This window comes from Crotalus tigris, unplaced genomic scaffold, assembly GCF_016545835.1.
Source record: "Crotalus tigris isolate CLP2741 ecotype Arizona unplaced genomic scaffold, ASM1654583v1 scf7180000017640.1540244, whole genome shotgun sequence".
NCBI lineage: Eukaryota > Metazoa > Chordata > Lepidosauria > Squamata > Viperidae > Crotalus > Crotalus tigris.
Window position 1 is genome coordinate 561258 of NW_024096533.1, and position 23018 is coordinate 584275.

At 36.5% G+C, this 23018-nt stretch overlaps 1 protein-coding gene across 2 annotated transcripts in view; it reads right to left on the bottom strand.

Moving 5' to 3' along the window:
* Positions 1-23018, bottom strand: part of PRMT3 (protein arginine methyltransferase 3) — a 74418-nt gene that overhangs the window by 22856 nt on the left and 28544 nt on the right. For both annotated transcript variants that reach the window (XM_039335366.1, XM_039335367.1), the window contains exons 10-13: positions 19660-19759; positions 13205-13283; positions 3817-4004; positions 592-678 (exon numbers count right to left, since the gene is read on the bottom strand). In XM_039335366.1, coding sequence (XP_039191300.1) covers positions 592-678; positions 3817-4004; positions 13205-13283; positions 19660-19759 — 454 coding nt within the window. The remainder of the gene's footprint in view (positions 1-591; positions 679-3816; positions 4005-13204; positions 13284-19659; positions 19760-23018) is intronic.

Here is a 23018-nt window from a genome sequence, read left to right on the forward strand (position 1 = left end):
ATTGAAAAAAAAATGAAAAGATACAGGAAGTATTTTATACAAAAGCGCCAAACAATCTTGAATAAATCTAAAAATGCTTAGTGGGATTACAGTTAATCCTGCCTATCGACAGATGGAATGGAAATCACTGGTGGAATGGTTCCTCTTTCTTTCCTGGCACATTGAGAGATTATCTGAAGCAAATTTGGGGAAAACAGAACAAGAAATCACATTTCCATTACATTAATGGAAATTGCAAAAAGCAAGTGATAAGAGTTTTAAAGGCAAGAGAATTATACCCGTTAGTTTTAAAGGATAGGTTTTTATGACATATAAAGCCACAACATAAAGCTAAAACATAAGGTAAGATGAAAATGTTTATCAGGAAAAAGAAGACATGACAGTCAAAGACTCAAGAGGAATAGCTGAACTGTTGGAAAGACAATCAGTGAAGAAATAAAGTTAATCGGCTTGAAGATAACGTCACATATCTATCTACAGCTATCAAATTATGGCAAACCGATCAGTGGCTTTTTGTTTGCACAAACAGAAGATTTAAAAAATGAGGCATCTCCTCCTCAGAAATGTTTCTACAAGCGAAACTAAACTTACCGTACACATGGAAGTCTTGGTGACCATCAAAACGAAGTCAGATGAAAATTCCAGTTCTGGAACTGAGACAGCATGGCAGTCTATCCGCTGCAAGATAGAACAAATATGAGCTTGAGAACCAAACCAAAGAAAGTCATAGATGGATTTTGGAGTGGCTGATAACTATTTTAACTTAGTCTATCTTGCAGGTTTTGCAGTAAAGCTCACAGTCCTTCCAGATGGACAATCCTATGGGAGGAGTGTAAGGTGCACAAAGGCACCATCAGGGACACCTAGAAGAAACAGCTAAAGGCCAAAGGCTCGCCCCCACCCCCACCTCCCTTGTATCAAAAGCATTTATCTCAGCAAAACTTGTTATTTATAAGATCGATATGTAATTATATGTGTGAACTCAAGCCCAAAATACATAATTTTGCTTACACTTTTGAGTTTAGGACTATTAATTGCTTTTTTAATTGCTGTTCTCCAACACTGTGTGGTGAGTAACTTTGGAAAATGCTAAAAGTAGATTGCAATGCAGTTTGCATAACTTTAAAAACACTTCCATGCTGAGTAAGGATCAGAAGATAACATTTTTTTCCATTGCATTATTCAACACTCCATATCTCAGCAATGTGTTGGATTTGTAACTTTTCCTTTAAAAAAAAACACTCCCTTTTAATATTTCCCTTATTCTAGCAAATCTGTCTCACAGCGTGGTGCCTAGAGGTTGGTCTTCTCAGTGATGGCACTCCAGTTACTGTGTACAACAATTAAAAGAAATTTTTCTTTTCTCTTTTGATAAGCTCATCTGCTTCCTTTTCCCTTGTGTCTTAAGCAACACTGAACACAGGCCTGTCTTCTCTAGTTTTTGCAGGGCAAACTATTACTCTAGGACAGGGGTAGGCAACCTTGGCTCTTTTATGACTCATGGACTTCAACTCCCAGAATTCCTGAGCCACAAGTCATAAAAGAGCCAAGGTTGCCTACCCCTGCTCTAGGACCAGTCTTCCTTTCCAAAATGAAATTTCTTTTAATTGTTGTACACAGCTTCCTTTTAATTTTTGTACACAGCTCTTGGTTTGGCCACACTGTAAAAATATGTTTTTTAAACTTCAACATATGTTAAAATAAGAAGTAGAAATGATTTAAGATAGAAGCGAATCATGAAAATGGAGCACTGTTATATTTTCGCTCACAAATGGTACGGTGAAGATAAAAATTCTTCCACTGTAAAAAAATAGAATATCCTTCCAACAACAAATAAAAATAGACTAACCAAATAAATAATCCATTTTCCACTTAAGATAAGGATGAAACAAGAGATTCAGATGAAATACTTACACCTAATATTTCATATACAAACATCCTAAGACTGGAAAAAAGCTACCAGAAGCTTGAAATATATCCTCGACTATTTTCAAGAAGAGACTAATATTTATTATATATCTATAGTGGAGCCAGAAAATCTATTCTCCTCTTTATAGCTCAGCAATTCTATTATACTCATTCAGTTTACAAATGATTTTCAGCAATTGTTCAGTACATAAAAGAGAAATATCCTTGAAAATGTATCCAATTCAGTCTTGCATATTAACAGATTTTCATGAACGTAAATAGAGTATGACAAAGGCATTATTCATATTCACCCACATTTGACTGCTGAATGTATATTCTTCGACATTACATGATAAATAAGGCACATTTTTATAATTTCCTGGATATTTCAAAATCACCAGTTCTAGAAAGCTGCTATTAATCTTGGTTATTTACTCATAATGACACTCTTGGTCAATTCCTTAGTTTTGTTATACACAAAAATAAGTTTAGAATGTAAAGATTATCTGAAGGCTTTTATCCAACATGATTACATTAGGATACCTTCTCAGTTTTAAAACTACAACTTGTTTTTGTTTTTTGTTTTTTTGTGTTTTTTTTTTTTGCTATCTTTGAGTCAGTATTGACTCAAGTGATTGCCTGTATTGGCCTCTGCATTTTTAACCTGGTTTCAGAAGTGGTTTATTACTGCCTTCTTCTTAGGGCTGAGAGCTAGTGAGTGGCCCAAGGTCACCCAGCTGACTTTGTGCTCAAGTCAAGACTAGAATTCTCTTGGTTTCTAGCCTGATACCTTAACCATTACACCAAACTGACTTTAAATCATCTAAAATACAATTAGAGAACCCATCATCATGCTGGGTATGATTATTACTTACTGGAATCCTAAACTACAGGATCCCTATTTTTCAAGAGGAATACAGTACAGTTCAGTGCAACCTATCTTGATCAAGATGAGAGAGCGTTAGCAAAAGACCAACCTTTCTTACTCTGGCCATCACCATGGATTTCAACTGCCATGAATTCTGAGAATAAAATTTCACACATCTAAAGAGGACCCTATTTAACAGGATGCTCTAAATTGAAAGTCAACCAATTTCAGTGTATCAGATAAACAGCAATAGCATGTCTTTCTTCTGTACTGTAACAGGAGAACCAAAGAAATGGTTTTTCCTCCAAATCATTTGACATAGTTTCAAAATGCAAATAAATAATATATTCTCATAAGTTTTAGGAAGTAGTAGAATGTGAGTAATGAAATGTCTGCAAGGAGACAACCAAGCTCAGAAAGCACCAAGGACTCCACAGTGACACTAGGTAAATACCCAACATCCAATGTTTATTTGCAAAGAAAGCAATATACTGATAATATACTTCGTATTGCTACTTTCCAACCATATGAACATAAATATCTGCTCAGGAAAAATGAGGAAATATTTTTTTCTACAAATATTTAAAATAGAGACTATTAATAAACCATAGCTCCAGAAAATATGGTTTGCTAATCATATCAAGAGAGTTAGTGAGAAGAGAAAGGAGCATAGGGTTACAATGTCAATGTTTAAATTATATAATAGACCTTGGGTGAAATTACTGCAAACGAGCCTGGACATCTGCAATCAATAATTGTTGAGTGGCAGATAGCTCTTATATCTTCTCATTTCATTCTTGATTTTATCCCCCCCCCCAAAGGGGGGTTCGGAAGCAAGGATGGAAATATACTATCAACAGACTAAAACTCCATAGTGATAATTCCAAAACTCAATATCATGGACTTCACATTGCTATTGACCAAGAACTAAAAGTCACTATATTAATTTTCTATAATGATAGTTTTATATAAAGACAACTCACAAAGAGAATAAATGAAACATTATTTTTTTTAGAAGATGCCATTCTCTGTCACAGTACCTTGATGATACAAGCTTCAGATATAAGAGTCCTTGAATCTAAGATTTCCACAACTGCTTCAGGTATTACCATCTTTTTCATGCAGGACATATTGAAGCCATACACGTCATCCCAGAAAGTCAATTTATCGGTATGCTTCGCGATATCATTTACAGCCACCAGGCTAATGGTACAAGAGTCAGGATACACTGCAATTAGATAAATTATTCAATAATGAGGACTGTGCAGGGGCAAATTTCTGTACAAGAAAAGCCAAATGCTGTTAAACATGCTGGAAGAAAACAAAACATTTAGATTCAGCAATTCCAGAGCTACATCTCTGAAATAAGATCCTCTAGGACTAAAAGAGATGTGTGCTTCCATGAATGGAGTACAACAAAGCTGCAACAATTGTAGGATGTTCTTTTGCTGGGATGTGAAAGAGGAGGAGAGCTTTGAGTCTACCAGTGGCATAGCAAAAACCTACAGCATAAAAGAGAAAATACAAGCAGCTTTGAACTGATATACTATATTTTTCTAAGAAGCATGCTCTTATTCAGCTTTTATATTATTGTAATTTGATTTATATCCTATCTTCCTACTCAATTGGAGCACAGGACCGGTGCCGGTCCATAGACCGGGGGTTGGGGACCCCTACTGTAGAGAAACAAGTATTTTTCAACCTTGGCAACTTTACGATGTGGGGACTTCAATTCATTACATGCTGGGGAATTCTAGGAGTTGAAGCCCACACATATTAACATTGACAAGGTTGAAAAACATTATCTTAGTCAGTCCAAGTTTGAGTTCTTTCAAGATTTTTAAAGTTCATTATCACTACTTTAAACTGGGCCGAAGAAACATTTGACAACCAGTGCAGATTTTTCAGGTGTTATCATCTTTTTTCTTGTACCATCTAGCAGGCTAGTTGCCCCATTTTGTGCCAACTGCAACAGTCTGCATCAGGGTAGGCAGCCTTGGCTCTTTTATAACTCGTGGACTTCAACTCCCAGAATTCTGGGAGTTGAAGTCCACGAGTCATAAAAGAGCCAAGGTTGCCTACCCCTGGTCCAGATAGTGAGATCAAAAAGCCTAAAGAGCATTCAAATGGGAAAATCTGTGGTATCTATTTATAATCAACATATTGAATATGCTGTAGACTTCATGCTTATTCAGAATTTGGAAGAAGTAATCAACATTATGGGATGAAAAAATATACCTATTCTTTCCTGCTAAAATAGCTAAAGAAAGTGGATTTCCCCCAAAATGGGAGAAAGGCCCAAGTTTTCAGACTGAAAGCCTTTCGAGTATTCAATATTTTATTCTGAAAGAAAGGGGACATTATTCACACATACAAAAAAAAAAAAAGGTCATCAGTGCAGCTGAAATAAATCAGTAGTTCTGCATAGCTGACCACTGCCACACACACTGACATAAAACACACTTTACAGGAGAATGTTATTTCTTCTACAGACCAGGTTGCTGAACTTTGTGGCTTACACTTGACTTCTCATCTTCCAACTTTCCAAGCCTGTTCCTGGATTATCAACAACATCCCTCATTAAGTACTGACAAAGTGATTTGAGTCAAGCTGCTTTCCAAAACAATACACAGCAAGTGCTATATAACAACATTCCCCCCAAAAAACATATCATACGTGTTAAATTTGCAAAGGTTGCTGCCAGGATCAGCATTTAAATCGAATGGAGCAATAATAGGCTAGTTCATGTTATAAAACTTGTAACCTTGATTTAAAAAATACCTCAGTTGTGGCCACATTGCCCCATCCTGAAGTCGGATGACCACAATCCTGCCAGATTTTCATAGATTTTAGAAGTGGTTCTTTCTTCCCAGACACTGGTCAGAATGCAGCACAAAATCCTGTTATAGGGGTATTGTTTTGTGACATTTCTAATCCTATGCAAGGGTCCTTGGTGCTCTCTGAGCTTGGCTGTTATCTTATATACGTTTCATTACCCAAACTCAGAAAGTACCAAGGGCCTCTCATTTCAATCCTGACCCACAAATATTCTCCTTTATTGATTCTCCTTTACGCAAGCTGAGCAAAATAGGTAGCAGGTGAGTGGCCTTAAAAACTGAAAGAAGAAATAAATAATTAAGCAAGTTCAGTCTAGTGCAGACATGTCAAACTCGCGAGTCACATGATGTATCAGGCACAACGTATCAGGACTGACACCCCTGGTCTAGTGGTTAAGGAACCAGGCTACAAAGCAGAAGACTGTGATTTCAAGTCCCGCCTTAGCCGTGAAAGCCAGCTGGTGATTTTGGCCAATCACTCTCGCTCAGCCCAGCCCACTTTACAGGGCTGTTGTTGTGAGGAAAATAGGAGGAGGAAGGTTTGTTGGATATGTTTGTTGCCTTGAAGTAGTTATAATAAAGGCAAGATATAAATAAATGAATAAAAATATATAAGTAAATATAGGAGTTAAGTTTTTCATTTTTCTGTAGACAGATAGGTTTTAAGAGTGAGAAAAAGAAACAAATGCATATTTACAAGGTTGACTTTGTAAGGCACTCTGAAGTGATGTTCTAATATTGTTTATTGTACATCTACATCTGTCCTTTGACTAACTTATTTTTAAATGGCTGATGATTTTAAAAATGCCAAAGAAAAGGGAAGTTGGGGGAGGTTTTTGCTTACTCTGTCTTAACAGTACAGTCCAATGTTGTTTCACTGCAATCTCATTTTTTAAAAACATTGCTCATAGAAAAGAGTTTAATGGAAGGTATTTTCCTTCATCATCTTAAAAAAAAAGAGGAAAGAGTTTTGACATATTCTGAAGGTACCACTGCACTGATGAGCTGGTTTCAGTCCTTAAGCCTTGCTACTTATAAAAATAAGGAAAAAAGAAAAGCAAGGAAAAAGGAAAACTCTTTTAATTCTTGGTTATGCCATCATTTTTTATCTGACTGAATTATTTCTCAACACAGGTGATATGAAACTGCTGATCGGACATTGCAGGGCAGCACATTATAGCACTGGTATGGATTTGTCATCTGTGTCCTTCTCGATTCACTGCCTCCAAATCATTTGTCATTAGTAACAGCTCATACTGAGAACAAAGTAAGATGGGAAATCTTTGATCCCTCAGCAATGCAGTAAAAAGGTAATACTGAAGGAACAGCAAAGCCGAAGCATGGTTGGAAGCAAACATCCTTTAAAGGTGGGAAAGCAACTACAATCAATCATTCTTTCATGTAGTACTTTTGCTTTGGATAATTTTTTTTGCCAGCATTGTACCGAGAGGTCCTTTGGGAAACTTGAGAGAGGTGAGCAGGAGATTTCAAAATGACACAGTGCTATGTTAATACAGTCATAATACATTGTCAGCTGAACTGTTTTCAGTAAGAAAAGAAAAATACAGGAGGAAAGAAAAAAAAATACAACACAGAAGGTAGATTTCCTTTCCTGTTATTTTTTTTTTAAGTTGCTTAAAGCCACATGTGCAAGAAGAAATAATACATTACTTTTTCTGAAAAAAAGAAAAGGGCATAACAGCAGTTGCTTAAGAAGGAAAAGTATCCAGGACAGTACTTTAGAACTGTTTGCCAATGAGCTTCTGGGGGGCCAATCAAAGGGTTGGTTGTTACCTATTAAGTCCTTCAGGGCACACAGTTGGTTATGAAGCAGCAGTTGCCAATCTTTCTGGCTTAGTGGCCAGGCAGAGGTGGGGGGGGGAGAGGGGATGGTTCCGTGAGAGTGGCACCCCTCTTGCACAAATGAAGCTTCATGCATGAACGTGACCACCTGCCACTCGCGCAAGTGAAGCTATGTGTGCGCTCACTCATTGCTTGTGTAGCCCAGTTCTGAACAGGCCACAACCTGGTATTGGGCTGTGGTCCAGGGGTTGGGGACCCCGATCTGAGGGATTATCTATCTCCAATTGTTTCTGCCTGCCCAATACATTGGGCAGAGGTTCCCCTCTGTCCTGGAACTGAGGAAGCATGCCTTCTCTGTTGATGTATCTACCCTCTGGAACAGAGATTTAGGCAGCACTTACTCTTCTAGGGTTCCAAACAGCCCTTAAGACCTGGCTCTGTTTCCAGACCTGGGCTTAGTGTGTGTTTACCAAGCCCTTGTTCTGTTTTTTATTGTTTTGGCTGTTTTTAGTCCAGGCTGTCCATTTTGCTTTATGTTTTTGAAATTGTTCTGTGTATTTGAATTTTGTAAATGTCCAGAGTCTACTGAAGTGGACAGCCATAAGAAATCTAATAAATACATAAAAAAATAAAAAAATGTTAGGTACAATGCCACACAGACATTTTACTATGCTTGGAACTAAAAGTATTACAGGAGGGATAATATGTTTCTCCGCCACTGCCTTTAAAATCTACATTAGTGACCAAATGGAGCGCTTTCCTATTCAACCACTGATCTTAATTTACTCCCTTACTATTTTGGTTCTAAGAGAGACTGGGACTACAGTAGACTTACGTTCTTAGTGTTTGAAAGAATTTTAGTGTAAGGAATCACTTCAGCTTTTTTTATACTTTTTAACTAAGAAGTTTATTAAGGTCAGAAGCATTAGAGCTTCATTGTCTTAGCTTCACTTGACAAGCAAATTAACCACATTGCATTCCACTGAGAATACTGTGCTCCTCCAAAGCCTTAGCTGATAAACAGTTTTAACTGCAAGGTGAAAGCTTTTTTTTTTTCCCCTGTATTCAGCCTAGCAATTCTAAGCACATACACTTACCAATTGCAATGGGAGCTTTTAAATTGCATTTTATCCTAAACTGTCTTGAGCTTTATGGTTGGGGGCATACAAATTGGCATAATAAATAAATAAGATACACAATTTAGGCATAGACAAATGCACAACTTAACACTGTTGACAGTGAACAGCTTAGAGTGGCAGGTAACATTTCCTTAAAGTAAGGGTTCAATGGCTCATATTGAAAATATCTCTGCCAAGATAGTGAAATTTTCAAGACAGAAATGTCTACTCTGATTTGAGACTCATATTATATATCCTATTGATCTATATGATTAAATTGCTGTGGTGAACTGAAAATCAGATGGCCATTTAAAATGTCTATTATGCCACTCAATTTTAAATGAAATCTGAATAGTCTGGAGTAGCACCAGCTTTAACTTCTCAATTAAATCAGACTATCTGCTTTCTAGAAAGATTGAAATATAAATCATCTTTGCCTCCTGGAAAGCACTTAGCATAATAAAGAAAGTAGGACAATTGTTCCAAAGCAATTGGCAAAAGTTCACCCGTTACAAATGCCTAAATCCCTGCTAAATGAACTGTGTGGTTACACTATTGGCACTAAAACGTGCAAGGGAAGTTGATAAATATCTTATCAACTCATACAGATTTGGAGTTTTAAAAACTCCATCCTCAAAGCAATGTCATTCTTGCAGAAACTATACCATATTTGCCATTTCAAAATTATCTGTAAGTTATTGTTCTTCTCACTTTGAAAGTATCTCTGTTGACATCTTGGGGTCAGGGGAAGAAATTTCATATAAATGAAAAGGAGAAAGGAAAAGAAAAACCCAGTCACTGCATATGTTTGATCAAGCTATCACATGTATCACAAAACTACATAGTTCCATGGATTATGACAGTTTTCACTATATCAAAACATACTCATTATAAACCTTCTTTCCTCTGTCTGGTGCAATGGTTATTGGACTTACAGCCTAACTCTTTAAAAAAGTCTACTCTAGAAATAATATAGGATATTTTGAATTCGCAGGTTCTAATGTTTACTATTGCACACAATGCAAGAACACACCACAGGTAGCACTGAAATGGGGAAATTCATTTGATATTTGAATCCTACCAGCTAGCTGTTTTACACATAAAAATAAAAAAAGCTATGAATAAGGCTTCTATTAACTTTCTAAACCAGTTGGCAGAAGAACATGAATTCCATATGTTTAAAAACAAAATCATTCTATTTGAAATCCTGTCAAATTATGTTAACAATCAACAAAAGTATTATTAATGTTATTTTATATTGGGAATGAGAAACAAACATAGATTATAATAAAGTCCTTTCATTTATTTTCAATTAATAACTCCCCAATCATATCTGCACAGCTATGACCTATGTCTTTTAAGGAAAGTCTTAAAAGTATGGCTTTTCCAGTGGTCCCTGGGAAAAAATAATTTGTGACTCCACATCATATATCTATCATTAATGTATATATTAATTCTTGGATACTTAGGTCTCCCATGAATAGTTTAATATCCTTGCACTGTTTAAATAATTGGAGTTGTAGGTCAAATATCAGTTTTCAACCTTTTAATAATAATTTTAAAAGAGAAGAATGCTAGTTAGAAACATTTTTCAGCAAAATTACATACACATTAATATAGGACAATAATAAATAAACTTGTAAATTATTTTAGCAAAATGCAACAAATGCCATACCAATTTGGCTCTCTAATACTAGATACTAGGCCAACTCTTTCATAGTGCTTTAAATACTGCAGTTTGTCTCAAAAATAGCCTATATATTTTCTCTTGGTTAAGCACTATTTTTAATTAAGTCATCCAGCTGTGCACGCAGTTAGTAAGTGGTTCAGCAAACACTGAAAACTCAACACTTCCTATTCTATTTCCAAGAGCCAAAATTAGATGTTCCTCAATCTAAACTCTGTAAATGAGAAGGAGGAGTAAAAATGCACTGGGGATAAATTTTAAGGCCGTACATGCACAGAGTGATAAGCCAGAATTCTAGCAGCAATTAGCTTACTGTAAATTATTTTAATTCAATTTATAAACCACCACATCTCAACAATTCTTGAAGTTTTATAAAATTAAAACATGCTTACATCAGCATTTAAACTACAAATAATTCATCCCTAAAGCCAACTGGAACAATTATATTTGAATCTGGAAGGCTATTACAGATGGAGTCAGTTTCACCTCCAGAAGGAGTGGTTTCTAGAGAATCGCCACTATTACTGAAAACAATTGCTTCCTGGCCTTAGCCCCACTCATCTCTTATGATAAACATTCCAAACATGCAACCTTGATCCAAATGGTAGCCCTGAAGATACCTAGGTGCCAAGTCATAAAGAGTTTATAGGTTAAAAGCCGCAGGTGAATTGGACCAAGAAACCTAGTGAAAACCAATGCTGGGCCTGCAATATTTATATTCTCTGATCCTGACAAAATCTGCCAGATAGCACACAGGTTTCTGCAATTTGAAGCAAATGCAGTTTTTGAGTACGGTAGTCTTCAAAGGCAGTCCCACTGCACTGCAGCAGCCCGAATGAGTAGTGATGGGGACATCAATCACTGCAGCAAGGTCATGCTACAAGTATGGCTTAAACTGAAGCTGGTTAAAAATCCTTCTGGCCATTCCCCCATCTGCCCATTGAGCAATAGTCATGAGTTTAGAACTGAAGAACTTCTTGGGTGAGATGCAAAACATTTTCAAAGTCCAGCTGCCTTTTGGAAAAAGGATCTTTGGGGCAACCATGACCTAGATAATTGAGAAGCTCCATAGACATGAGTTTAGAAGAATTTCCTTTCACAGACCTATTCCCTCAGAAGAAGTGCTTCCACCTCAACTTCCACATCATCAGAACAGATAGAAAACCGTAATGATTATTTTAAATACCATAACACTATATTTGGTTTTTCAGTGGGTGGCATACAAACATAAGCACACAATTCCAGATTTGAAATAAAACAGAATACAGGTATTTCTCCTGCTTACTCCAGAGGTTATGGGTGCTTCAATACTGGAGATTTTTTTAAAAAAAGATTGGACATTTATTTGTCTGAAATGTTGTAGGGTTTCCTGCTTGATCAGGGGACTGGATTAGAAAATCTCCAAAGGCCCTTTCCAACTCTGTGATTCTGTTACTCTCTTAAACATACTCCTCTTAAACAGACACAACTCTGATTTTTACAACTCAGCAGCCCTCTGCTTCACTGAAACCTGGCTAAATGATTTGATTAATGATAGCAGTTTGCATATCCCAGGATTTAAGATACAGAGGACAGACAGAATTGCAGAAACATCCAGCAAAAAGAAGGGAGGGTGTCTCTGCTTTTATATTAACAACCGATGTCCCAAAGGTGCTTTTTCAAGAGGCAACTGGACTTTCTTGTTTTTCTTTGAAGACTTTTCACTTCTCATCCAAGAAGTTTCTTCATTTGTACCGCTATAGCTGTCTGGTTTGGCACAACAATCAAACAGGACAGACACAAATTTCAACAGAGTTAGATAGGAGTGCAGAAAAAAATAATTGCAACCAGCCTGCCTTCCATTAAGAACCTGTATACTGCAAGAGCCGGAAAGAGGGCTGTGAAAATATCCTCAGATCCCTCACATCCTGGACATAAACTGTTTCAACTTCTTCTCTCAAGATGACACTATAGGGCATTGCATGCCGAAACAACTAGACACAAAAACATGCCATCAGTCTCCCAAACACCTAATTCCCATAATATTGTCTCACGCCCTAGGATATTAAACCATGTAGTAGGGCTGTATTACTATTATCCTTCTCATTTTTCCTATTACCTATTCCTTTAGCATCTTATGACTATCACTTTATTGTTTGTACCTTATGGTTTATGCTGATTGTTTTCATTTAGTATCTTATGACTATCACTGAGTGTTGTATCTTATGATTCATGATGATTCTATTATGAGTACGATCATGATGATTTATCACTTGTTGATTGTACACTGTATGTACACCAAGAGCTTATGCACCGGAGACAAATTCTTTGTGTGTCCAATTCTTTATTTGGCCAATAAAGAATTCTATTCTATTCTACACTTGAAAATTGGGTTTTACTAAAAGGCAAAACATAACACAAAACCAAGGTGTGATAAACTGTTTCTATGCTACACACTAGAACCTCTATTTTCAAGTAGTTCCCTACTTCTTCCTTAAACCTCAAATCCAGATTACATTGTTAGTTCTCCTCTTCCTGTAAACTTTGGCCACCTTAAAGAATTCCACTGGGTAGTATTCAAATCTTTTTGTCCACCAACATGGCATGTATCAATAGAACAGATTTGCCCTTCTCTCAAGTACCATGCTCAATCTGACCCTGAACATTTGGAGGGTGGAGAAAGAGGGTGTTGTAGATAAAAAAAACTCTGCTATGACAGCAAAAACATGGACATACACATGCATACATACACACACACACACACACACACACACACACACACACACACACATTTTTAAAAAGACAAAGAAATTCCTGAAAATAGTATTTCATTTAAGATCCAAATATCCTGTTAAATTGATTTTGCATTATTCGTACTATGAAATGATTATGTTGGAGCTACTCCTAATGGAAAGATTATTCATTTCAGAAAATAAAGTTCTTGGTCATGCATAGCAGAATCTAGTTTTCTCCATAGTTGAACTATTTATTTAATCAGACTAACCTGAGCCTCCTTTGGCCAGATATTTGTCCCTTGCATAAATGACTGAATCCAGCATAGACTCAAAGAGGAGGAAATAGCCCTGCAAATTGACAAAAAGGAAAATAAATAAATAGAAGATTGTGTAAAATTATGCACCAGTTTTAGCAAGCTCTACAGTAGCATTTATAAACTTTGTTTTTGGAAATACGTATTCTGAAGAATAGTCCAGCAGCTCTTTTATTCTTTTCCTATTAGCACTGCCATTTACACCCTGGTATAGCAATTTCTTTCATTAAGCATTTCACAATTCCTAAAGGAAGAGGCCACAGATTTAACTTTAATTGATTGTTAGTATCAATATGTACAAAATGTGACTAATGAAATCTCCAAAGAGCATCTCTCTTTTTGTACATAAAGGGGCATAATAAAATAATAAAAACTTCAACTCTCAAATTCAGCAAAGGTCAACCACAAATGTCACACAAGTCAAAAAAACAACTCACCCTGCTACAAAAACACCATAGAGACAGGAACGCTTAGGCACAGGGATGGTAGTAGCTAAATGTCCCCCACTTAAAAGTATGTTTAGTAGAGAAGGATGCAGGCCCTTTACCATGCAACGGTTCCCATTGGAAATTATAGAGAAGCTCAACACATTGTGCTAGTTTGGAGGCATGCATATAAAATGTAAAGAATAAGCTCAAGACTGATTATATATAGGATAAAAAGAATAGCTTTTTATTAAGAAGCATAGCTTCCTCTTAGGCCATGTACATGCTCTAGTTCCCAGCCCATTCCCACTTCTTCAACATGGCTGCAAAGAAGAAACTGTAAATTTGGCTTTTATTTTAGAATAACAGCACAGTGTGTCCTATGAAACTTAAGTTAATCTACTGATAAAATGAACTAGCCTTACAAACTATATTTGAACTACAAATCAAAGTTTAAGTTTAATCACAGTTTGCCTGGATTAAATTGGGTTAATGTACAAAGGAAATTAAAGTTGCTGAATTCCTCCTTAGCAATATCCTGGAAAGCAAAGGAGGGTTAGGACTGGGTTTCTCTCAAAAGGCTGAACACCAGGTCATAATTATACCTAACAGCCAATAATATTTTATTCTCAGAGTGCAAACCAACTGTGCATAGCTGGAAAGGTAGGTTTGAATCTCAGCATATGCAGAAGGATAGAAAATCTATTCTCTTAAAGAAAGGAACACAAGCAGTGAGAAAGAGGCGATTTTTCTACTGATAAGAAGGCTCAACTTTATTTAGAACCAAGGGTTAAATAAGCAAGGTTAAGATGGCAATTTTATTTTGGAGAAAAATAGCAGCCAGAACAGCTTGATCCAGAAAGTGCTTCTGATGGAAAGCTTTCATCAGTTTCCTACTGAACAGCTCTCTCTCTCTCTCTCTCTAGCTGCTGTTTGCACAAACAACAGCCCTAGGGACAAATGGCAAGCAGGTTTTTTATAGCAGGACATATGTATATTTGCATCCAACAGTACCTTTTGTATCTCTATGGAGCATTTCTCTCTGCACAAGGAGACCCAAGATGTCTGCTGTTCCTCCTTCTGCACTGCACTCCCTCCCCCCACGTATACATGAAAATCAAGGAATCCTCCACAAAAAATGTGTCACGTAGCATGGAAAGGTATAATGAAAACTGAGTATTACACCCTTGGGAAGGAGAAATGTTTTCTGCTAGGACAAAGCCATCACTGGAAGCAACCAATTATTGCATTAATACATCATTACCTTTCTCAATCATGCTAAAAAAAGCAGACCACCGATAAAATAACTGGTATTTTTTAGAACTCACTGTTCTCTTCTGATATTTTCCAGGCTGAATCTGCAGTTTTTACCTCAACCATCCAAACCTCCCTTATGGATTATCACATCCTTTAAGCTGCTAAAGGGTTGTCCATCATATTGAATCAAGTCATTCATCAACAATCTCAAAATGTTTTGCTCTATGTGTGGTGCTAATCTCTGCTGTAATTTAGAATGTAATTTCACAGGCTGCTGCCTCACCTGTAGGGGTGCCATCTGGAAAGAGAATTATACCTGACATTTTTGGTCTATGATGCTTGGAGATTTTCCTGCTTCTACATGGACAAGGTATAAATTTAAAAAATAATTTTTAAAAAGTTGCGTTATTAATTCAACATTAATTAAAGCAAAGTATTCTGTACTGCACAGATTTGTGAACAGAATGCCAATGATGGAAAGCAGCAACCAAATGAAGACATACAACTGACTTGCTTTTTCTTAGATGAACAAAGAAAGGCTCTTTTATTATTGCATATTATAGAAGTGTTTCAGCTATTAAAAATATTTGTTAGTGCTTATAGCAAATAGAAAAAAAGATATAAGGGCTTTGTGAGATATACTGGCATAGCTGGGTGACAGAAGCGCATCTGTATATCAAGATTTAGAGAAACAGAAATAAACAATTAGAATAAGATTCTGGATGTTGAATTTTAAAAAAATGCTCCTGCATGCAATTTTATGAGGGTGAAGGCTCGTTCTCTGAGCTTGTGGGTTGGTTTTCAAAGGTTTCGTTACCAGGCTAGATAAAATCTTCAGCGGGTTTTAGGGTACGTCAGTATTGGTGTTCTTCTGTTTATAAGGGCTTCACGTGGCCAGTAGGATTTGTGATGGGTCAGGTGTGGGTGTGTCAAGTGAGGGTCTGGTGATGGGTCAATTTTATCTCTAGATAGCAAGTTTGCAATTTCAAGTTTGCTTCAAATAAAATTGTTGTAGGGATGTGCCACACAGCACTGAAATGTTTTTGTTTTTTTTTAAAAAAAGGCTTTAGGTCCAAACTGAATTCCCTCCCCCCCCAAAAAAAACCCTGATTATTCCAAGCTAGCGGATTCAAAACTTGGAAAAAGCTCTAGGCTTAGTTCAACTTGGTTATAATTATCTTTCATTCTGCTTTCAAAACATTTGGCATTATTACTATTACTATGGATCATCGCACAGTCAGCCAGATGTTCAGACTGGATTTGGCATTTTGTCTACCTATCAAGTCCTTACCCAGGGCCTAGGATAGGCAGATGTGGATGTTTGATGGTATTACAGGTATTGTCGCAGGATGGAAGCAGTTCCTAGTAAGGCCGCCTTTTGCAATTTACTAATAGCAAATTTGTCAATGCCAATGGTGTTCAAGTGGTGCTCCAGTTGTTTTGGGATTGCACCCAAGGAGCCTATGACTATTGGTACTACCCTTGCTTGCTTTTGCCACAGTCTTTCTATTTCTATTTGTAGGTCTTTGTATTTTGTTATCTTCTCCAGTTTTTTCTCGTCTATTCTGCTGTCTCCAGGCACTGCCATGTCCACTATCCAGACTTTTTTTTCTTTCTTATCGACAATTGTTAAGTCTGGGGTGTTATGTTGCAGGTGCTTGTCTGTTTGAATTCTGAAGTCCCAAAGCAGTTTAATTTTATCATTTTCTATGACTTTCTCTATTTTATGATCCCACCAGTTTTTGCTTACAGGCAAATGATATTTTTTTGCAGATCTTCCAATGCACCATTGTTGCTACTTTGTCATGCCGCTGCTTGTAGTCAGTCTGTGCAATCTTCTTGCAACAGCTTACCAGGTAGTCCACTGTTTCTTCAGCTTCTTTGCATAGGCGGCACTTACTGTCTGTTGCTGTCTTCTCAATTTTGACTTTATATGCATTTGTCCTTAAGGCTTGGTCTTGTGCAGCCAGAATTAGTCCCTTGGTCTCTTTCTTCAATTTCCTGCTCTTAGCCATTGCCAGGTCTTGTTATTATCTGCTTTCCCAGCTATTTTTTTAATGTATTGGGCACGTAGTGCTTTGTTTTCCCATGCCTCTATTCTGTTCTTCATTTGGTCTTTCTTGTAGGCCAGTTTGGTCTCTCCAGTAGTCAGTAAGCCTTCCTGATATACTAATTTCAGTGCATCTTCATCATTGTTCTTCAGATATTCTTCCAAGCCATTTTTTCTTCTTCAACCATCTGATGTACTTGTAGCATTCCACGCCCACCTATTTGCCTTGGTAGATAAAGTCTATCAATGTCACTGCGTGGATGAAGGGCATGATTCCTTGTCATTATTTTTCTGGTCTGCCTATCCATTGCTTTTAGTTCTGCTTGAGTCCAGTCCACTATTCCATCTGTGTACCTAATGACTGGGATTGCCCAGGTGTTGATTGCCTTTATGGTATTTCCTCCATTGAGTTTGGATTTTAAGATCTTCTTCACTCTCTTTATGTATTCACCTCTAATCTTTTTCTTGACTTCAGTGTGCTTGATGTTGTCAGCTTGAAGGATACCCAAGTATTTGTAGTAATCTTCCTCATCCAGACTCTTAATGTTATTTTCGTGGGGCATCTTGATTCCTTCAGTTTTCACTACTTTTCTTTGTTTGATAGTAAATGTGGCACATTTGTCCAAGCCAAACTCCATAACAATATCTTGGCTATATATATGGACAGTGTTGAGCAGTGATTCTATTTTAGATGATGTTTTTCCATACAGCTTCAGATCATACATATAAAGGATATTATTATTATTGAATTTTATACTGTCTTGTACATTTTGATGCTATGCTATCTTTGATATTTAAAAGATAGATAAGATAACCTTTATTGTCATTTTTAAGCCATGTAAAAAACTCTTTAAGAACATTCCAAGACAATTAACTTTAGTTTTCTGAACATTCATTTTCTATCTTCTAATTACTCTATTCGTTATCCTTCTTGGGACTCGTTTCCTCATACCGCACGCATGGATTCTAATATGATTTCTTCAGTGATTCCACTGATCCCAAGAGATGTCTTCTATAATTTTTCCACACCACATTATTTTTCTCAAATTCCTGCATAATGTCTATCAGGACTGGGCAAACATCAGTTCTGCCCTACATCTGTCAACATCCCTTCATTTGCAGGGATTTTTTTTCCTCCAGCAATTTGCTGCCTACAGTTGGGCGAAGAAGCTACAACAGTGATTTGTCTGTGCCTCTGGCCTAGAAGCATTATAGCTAATGAATATATGAACAGCAGTAACTGGTCACATTTGCCATTTGTTTCTTTTATCAAGTGTAGGCAGCAAATTCGACAGAGGAACCACAGGGATGCTGGAACCAGAACCAGAACTATTATACACTATCACTGCCTACTGATAAGACCAAGATGGGATGAGGGGGGGGGCAGAAGTTAGCTAAAAAAAACCTCCCATCTTTTTCAAAGCCAGCCCAAACCTAGTAATGCTCCTGGTCCATTGCCTGTTCTGCCATGTCCTGATCATTGGTTAGTGAACACCTTAATCACACAACTTTCTCTGTAACAGCTATGCAAAGTACTCTGGATTAGAAGCAGCAGAGGATGCTGCTGGTCAGCGCTTTGTCCGTTTCTGTGTTTGTTTAGATTTGTATTTATACAGATATATGCATACCTGTGCCTACACATGTGTGCCCATGTGTGCATCTAGCACTGACTGCAAGAAAGTGATCCTTATACATTAGAAGAAAAATTCTGCCCATGGATTTAACACAGTCTATTTCCTTCTTGTAGCAACATTTCAATCATCAAGATGTGAAGAAAAAGCATGCTCACGTGCTTCTCCCAGGAGCATGTGCTGAGTGAATTGTCTCCCTTTATAAATAAAAAGAATATTCTGAAAACCTAGCACCAGCATGCTGCACAGCTGATTTCATTTCACAGCTTACTATTTGTAAAATTACTCTAATTAGTGTTAAACATAATTTCCTTTTAAAATTCTATACCTCACAGGAACAGAAGTACAATTCTGTCTGGATTGAAGTCTGCTCATTTGATTTATCAATACCAATATTGTCTCACTAGCAATATCCTACTAGCAATATACACTAGCAATTTTGTTCAGCTTCTAAAAAAGCTCCCTTTTTGCAGTGCCATTGTAACTTTGAATGCTAATCAAAGTATTCAGGTACTTTGAAGTTTTTAAGAAGAGACTGGACAACCACTTGTCTGGAAAGGTATAGGATCTCCTGCTTGAGCAGGGAGTTGGACTAGAAGACTTCCAAGGTCCCTTCCAATTCTGTCATTCTGAATTCTATCTACATACAAATAAATTCATATATGTGCACGTATAGTTTCTTCTATATCTTTTAAATGCCACTTGATGGCTATGATAAATCATGGTGAAATACTAGTCTAAAAGATTTCAAACAGATGTTATTGTATCATTACTGGGGCAAATTATTTCCTGTCATTTTAGAACGGGGTGTCGAACTGCCGGCCCATGGGCCGGTTTCATCATACTAGAGCTGCGCCCACCCCATTGCCAGCAATGGCAAAAAAGCTCCGATACATTGCGCAACATCACATGACATTGCGAGTTTGACATGTCTGTTTTAGAACAATAACACAATAGTTACAATGATTAAAAATATGACCATTTGCCACATAATATTTTAGCACGTTTGAAATTATGGCTCCATATTTATGCAAAGCATATTCTTACCATCCATTCAGATATGATAACATCTACTTTTTCAACTGGCATATCAACTTCTTCAATTCTTCCTTTGATCAAACAAATACTATCTTCAAGTCCATTGATTCTGCAAGGCAAAGGGCAAGGGCATATTATATGTTTTCTAATTATGTTTAAACTGAAAGCACTCCAACATTACTATTAATAAGTACTTGTAATAACAGAGAACTGTTCCACAAATGTTTTTTGCTAATACAGCTACACAGTCTGTACTCAAGAATTGCAAATCATACTTGCATAGGAATCCCTTGTATGATTTTTTTTATTGAAAGTTTTTTAAATTTTACAAAACAAATCCCCTCCCCAACCCCCCCCTCCACCCTCCCACACCGTCCCCCACCTCCCCAAACCTCCCAAACCCTCCCCCAACCTTCCCAGAGTTGAGTACAGGCTTAGTTAAAATTTTTCAAAAAAAGAAAGAAAAAGAAAAAAAAACTTAAAACACATATAAATCCTAAAGAAATCTAAATAGATTAAATTAAATAGGTTATCTTCTCTAAAAAATAATTCTAATATCATACTCATATTATTATCCATCATTCTATATAAACTCCCTCCAGAACACAAATTTAAACATTACTTTCTTTGAACATCTGTACCTACAATATAAAATCCAATCTCTCCCTCTTTCTTTATCCTAGAACAAAAAAATAAACATATAAACCTTCATTGTACCATTAAAACTAAATACTCTTTGAATACTTAAACTAAATACTTAAACTTAAACTTCTTATCTAAGATTTTCATTCAATCTCCATAATCTTCTCTCCTATCAAAAAAAAACCAACTTAAAAGACGTATAAATCCTAAACAAATCTAGATACATTTAATTAAACAAGTTATCTTCTCTTAATAATAATAATTAAAAAATAAACACATTATAATATACTCTGATTTTAAGTGAGATACCACGGAACATGGTACTGAAGAAGCTAGAAAGTTTTGCCTATGAGACATTAAGAAAATGAATGTTTTGGACTCACCCATGGGAATCCACAAACAGACCCTCCCTTATTTGTTACTAACATAGGCCAGCAGGATTTGGAGTTCAATAGAAAATCAGCCACTTCATTTTCAAATATTTGCTTGGGATCATATGCCTCTGATTTTCTCCCAAGAAAAAAAGGTATTGACGAATAATAGAAAAAGACATCCTAGGGAAATGCTAGCATTTCTCCGAGATAGCTGCAATACTTTCAGCCTTCTGAGTCTCAAGGATGCTTTTCAATAGTTTAGGGAAGTAAGTACTGCTTCCATAAGCATTGTAACAGCATTACAAAATTATTATCTGAGATGTGCAATCCTTTATTTATATAACAGTTTATTCTTCTCCAAGACTTAGATGCAAATTTATTTATTTTCAGAAAGGAAATACGTAATAGAAAATGTAAGCTACTTATACAAATGTAAAGGAAAAATGAAAAAGTGAATACTATAGTGTGGGGTCCTTGGTGCTCTCTGAACTTGGTGGGGTTGGGTTTTTTGGTGTTTTTTTTTTTTTTTTGCAGATTGTTCATTATCATATTAGATAATATCATCAGTGTATCACCAAGTTTAGAGAGCACCAAAGACCCTACACCAGGGGTAGGCAACTCTGGGAGTTGAAGTCCACGAGTCATAAAAGAGCCAAGGTTGCCTACCTCTGCCCTACACAGTTTAACCCTGAGCTACAGATATTCTCTTCTATCAAGTACTGTAGGTTTGTATCTGGAAGTGTTAAAGAGTTTGTAAAGCATTCAAAAAGGGCTTTTTGCATAGTTTGTTAATATGAGTGAAGCACCCCTTCTCAAAACATTAAAAGTCACATCCTTAGGAAACTTACGTAGTTATTTCAAACATGCATTGGTATGCATATATATGCCCAGATAATTGGAATGCCAGAGACATGAAGGGCTATGCAAGAATCTGTATACAAAAACAGCTAGGGGAAAAACAACTACATAAACATTCCAAAAGCTGCTTTAATGCTGTGAAGAGACTAACACTAATCTGCATTAATGTATTTTGCACTTCTTTCAAATGCTTTGTACAGCCTCAATTAAGTATTCACATCTCTTATTTGATTTTATACATCCCACCAATTAGAGGCTTCCAAAAATCAACAGATGATTTCAAAATGCGCTCATATGTTGCAAATCAATTCTGCCGTTACAATTATGTTAAATGAATTACATTCAAGTTTTAATTATAAGATCAAAGACAAATATGAGTTTGCTTTGGTGATTGAGAGAAAATCTGGGAGAGAAAAATCTAATAGTCAAATGGGCTTTAACCAAATATTCACAATTTTTGAACCTAGTGGAAAAGTGTTCTGTGAGCTTTTTTATAAAAAGAATTATATTCAGATACTTACTTTCACAAAATGATTTTTAATCTGTTGATAATAAATAAAAGAAACAGATCACATAAAAGAGGAGGTGGAGTTGCTCTCTATATAAGAAATAACTACATCTCTACAGAAATAGAGCATAACAATAATGAAAACGGTCCTGAATGCATATGGGTCAATATAAAAGGGGGGGGGGAAACGACATTGCCATAGGTGTATACTATAAGCCACCCAACCAAACACAAGAAATAGATGAACTTTTTGCTAGTCAGCTAACTAAGATATGTAGGAAGCACATCACAATAGTAATGGGGGACTTTAACTACCCTGACATCAACTGGGAGACAAACTCTGCATCAAGTGGAAGATCAAACAGATTCCTGACAAACCTAGCAAACAACTTTGTCTCCCAAAAAGTAGAGAAGGGAACTAGGGAATTAGCCATTTTGGACCTAATTCTCACTAACAGAGATGAAATGATAGAAGGTGTTGAAGCCATAGGAACCTTGGGAGGAAGTGATCATGCAATATTGGAATTCAACATTATGGAAGCACAAGCAATAGAACACAGTCAAACTAGAGTCTTGGACTTCAAGAGAGCTAATTTGAATAAACTTAGAAAGGGTTTGGGAAGGATTCCATGGATGAGAATCCTCCAGGAGAAAACAACTCAAGAGGCTTGGGAAATTTTGAAAAGTGAGATAATATGGGCCCAGTCTAGCACAATACCAACAAAGAGGAAAAATAACAGCTCTCAAAAGAAACCAGCATGGCTGCATAAAGAACTCTCTGATCAATTGAAAGATAAAAAGGACAAGTATAGAAAGTGGAAAGAGGGACACATAACTAAGTCAGAATATCAGCAATTAGCCTGAGCCTGCAAAGATGAAGTGAGGAAAGCTAAGGCTCAAAATGAACTAAGGCTTTCAACCAAAGTCAAAAATAACAAAAAAAGCTTTTTTCAACATGAAAAAAACAAGAAAAAAGTGAAGGAAAC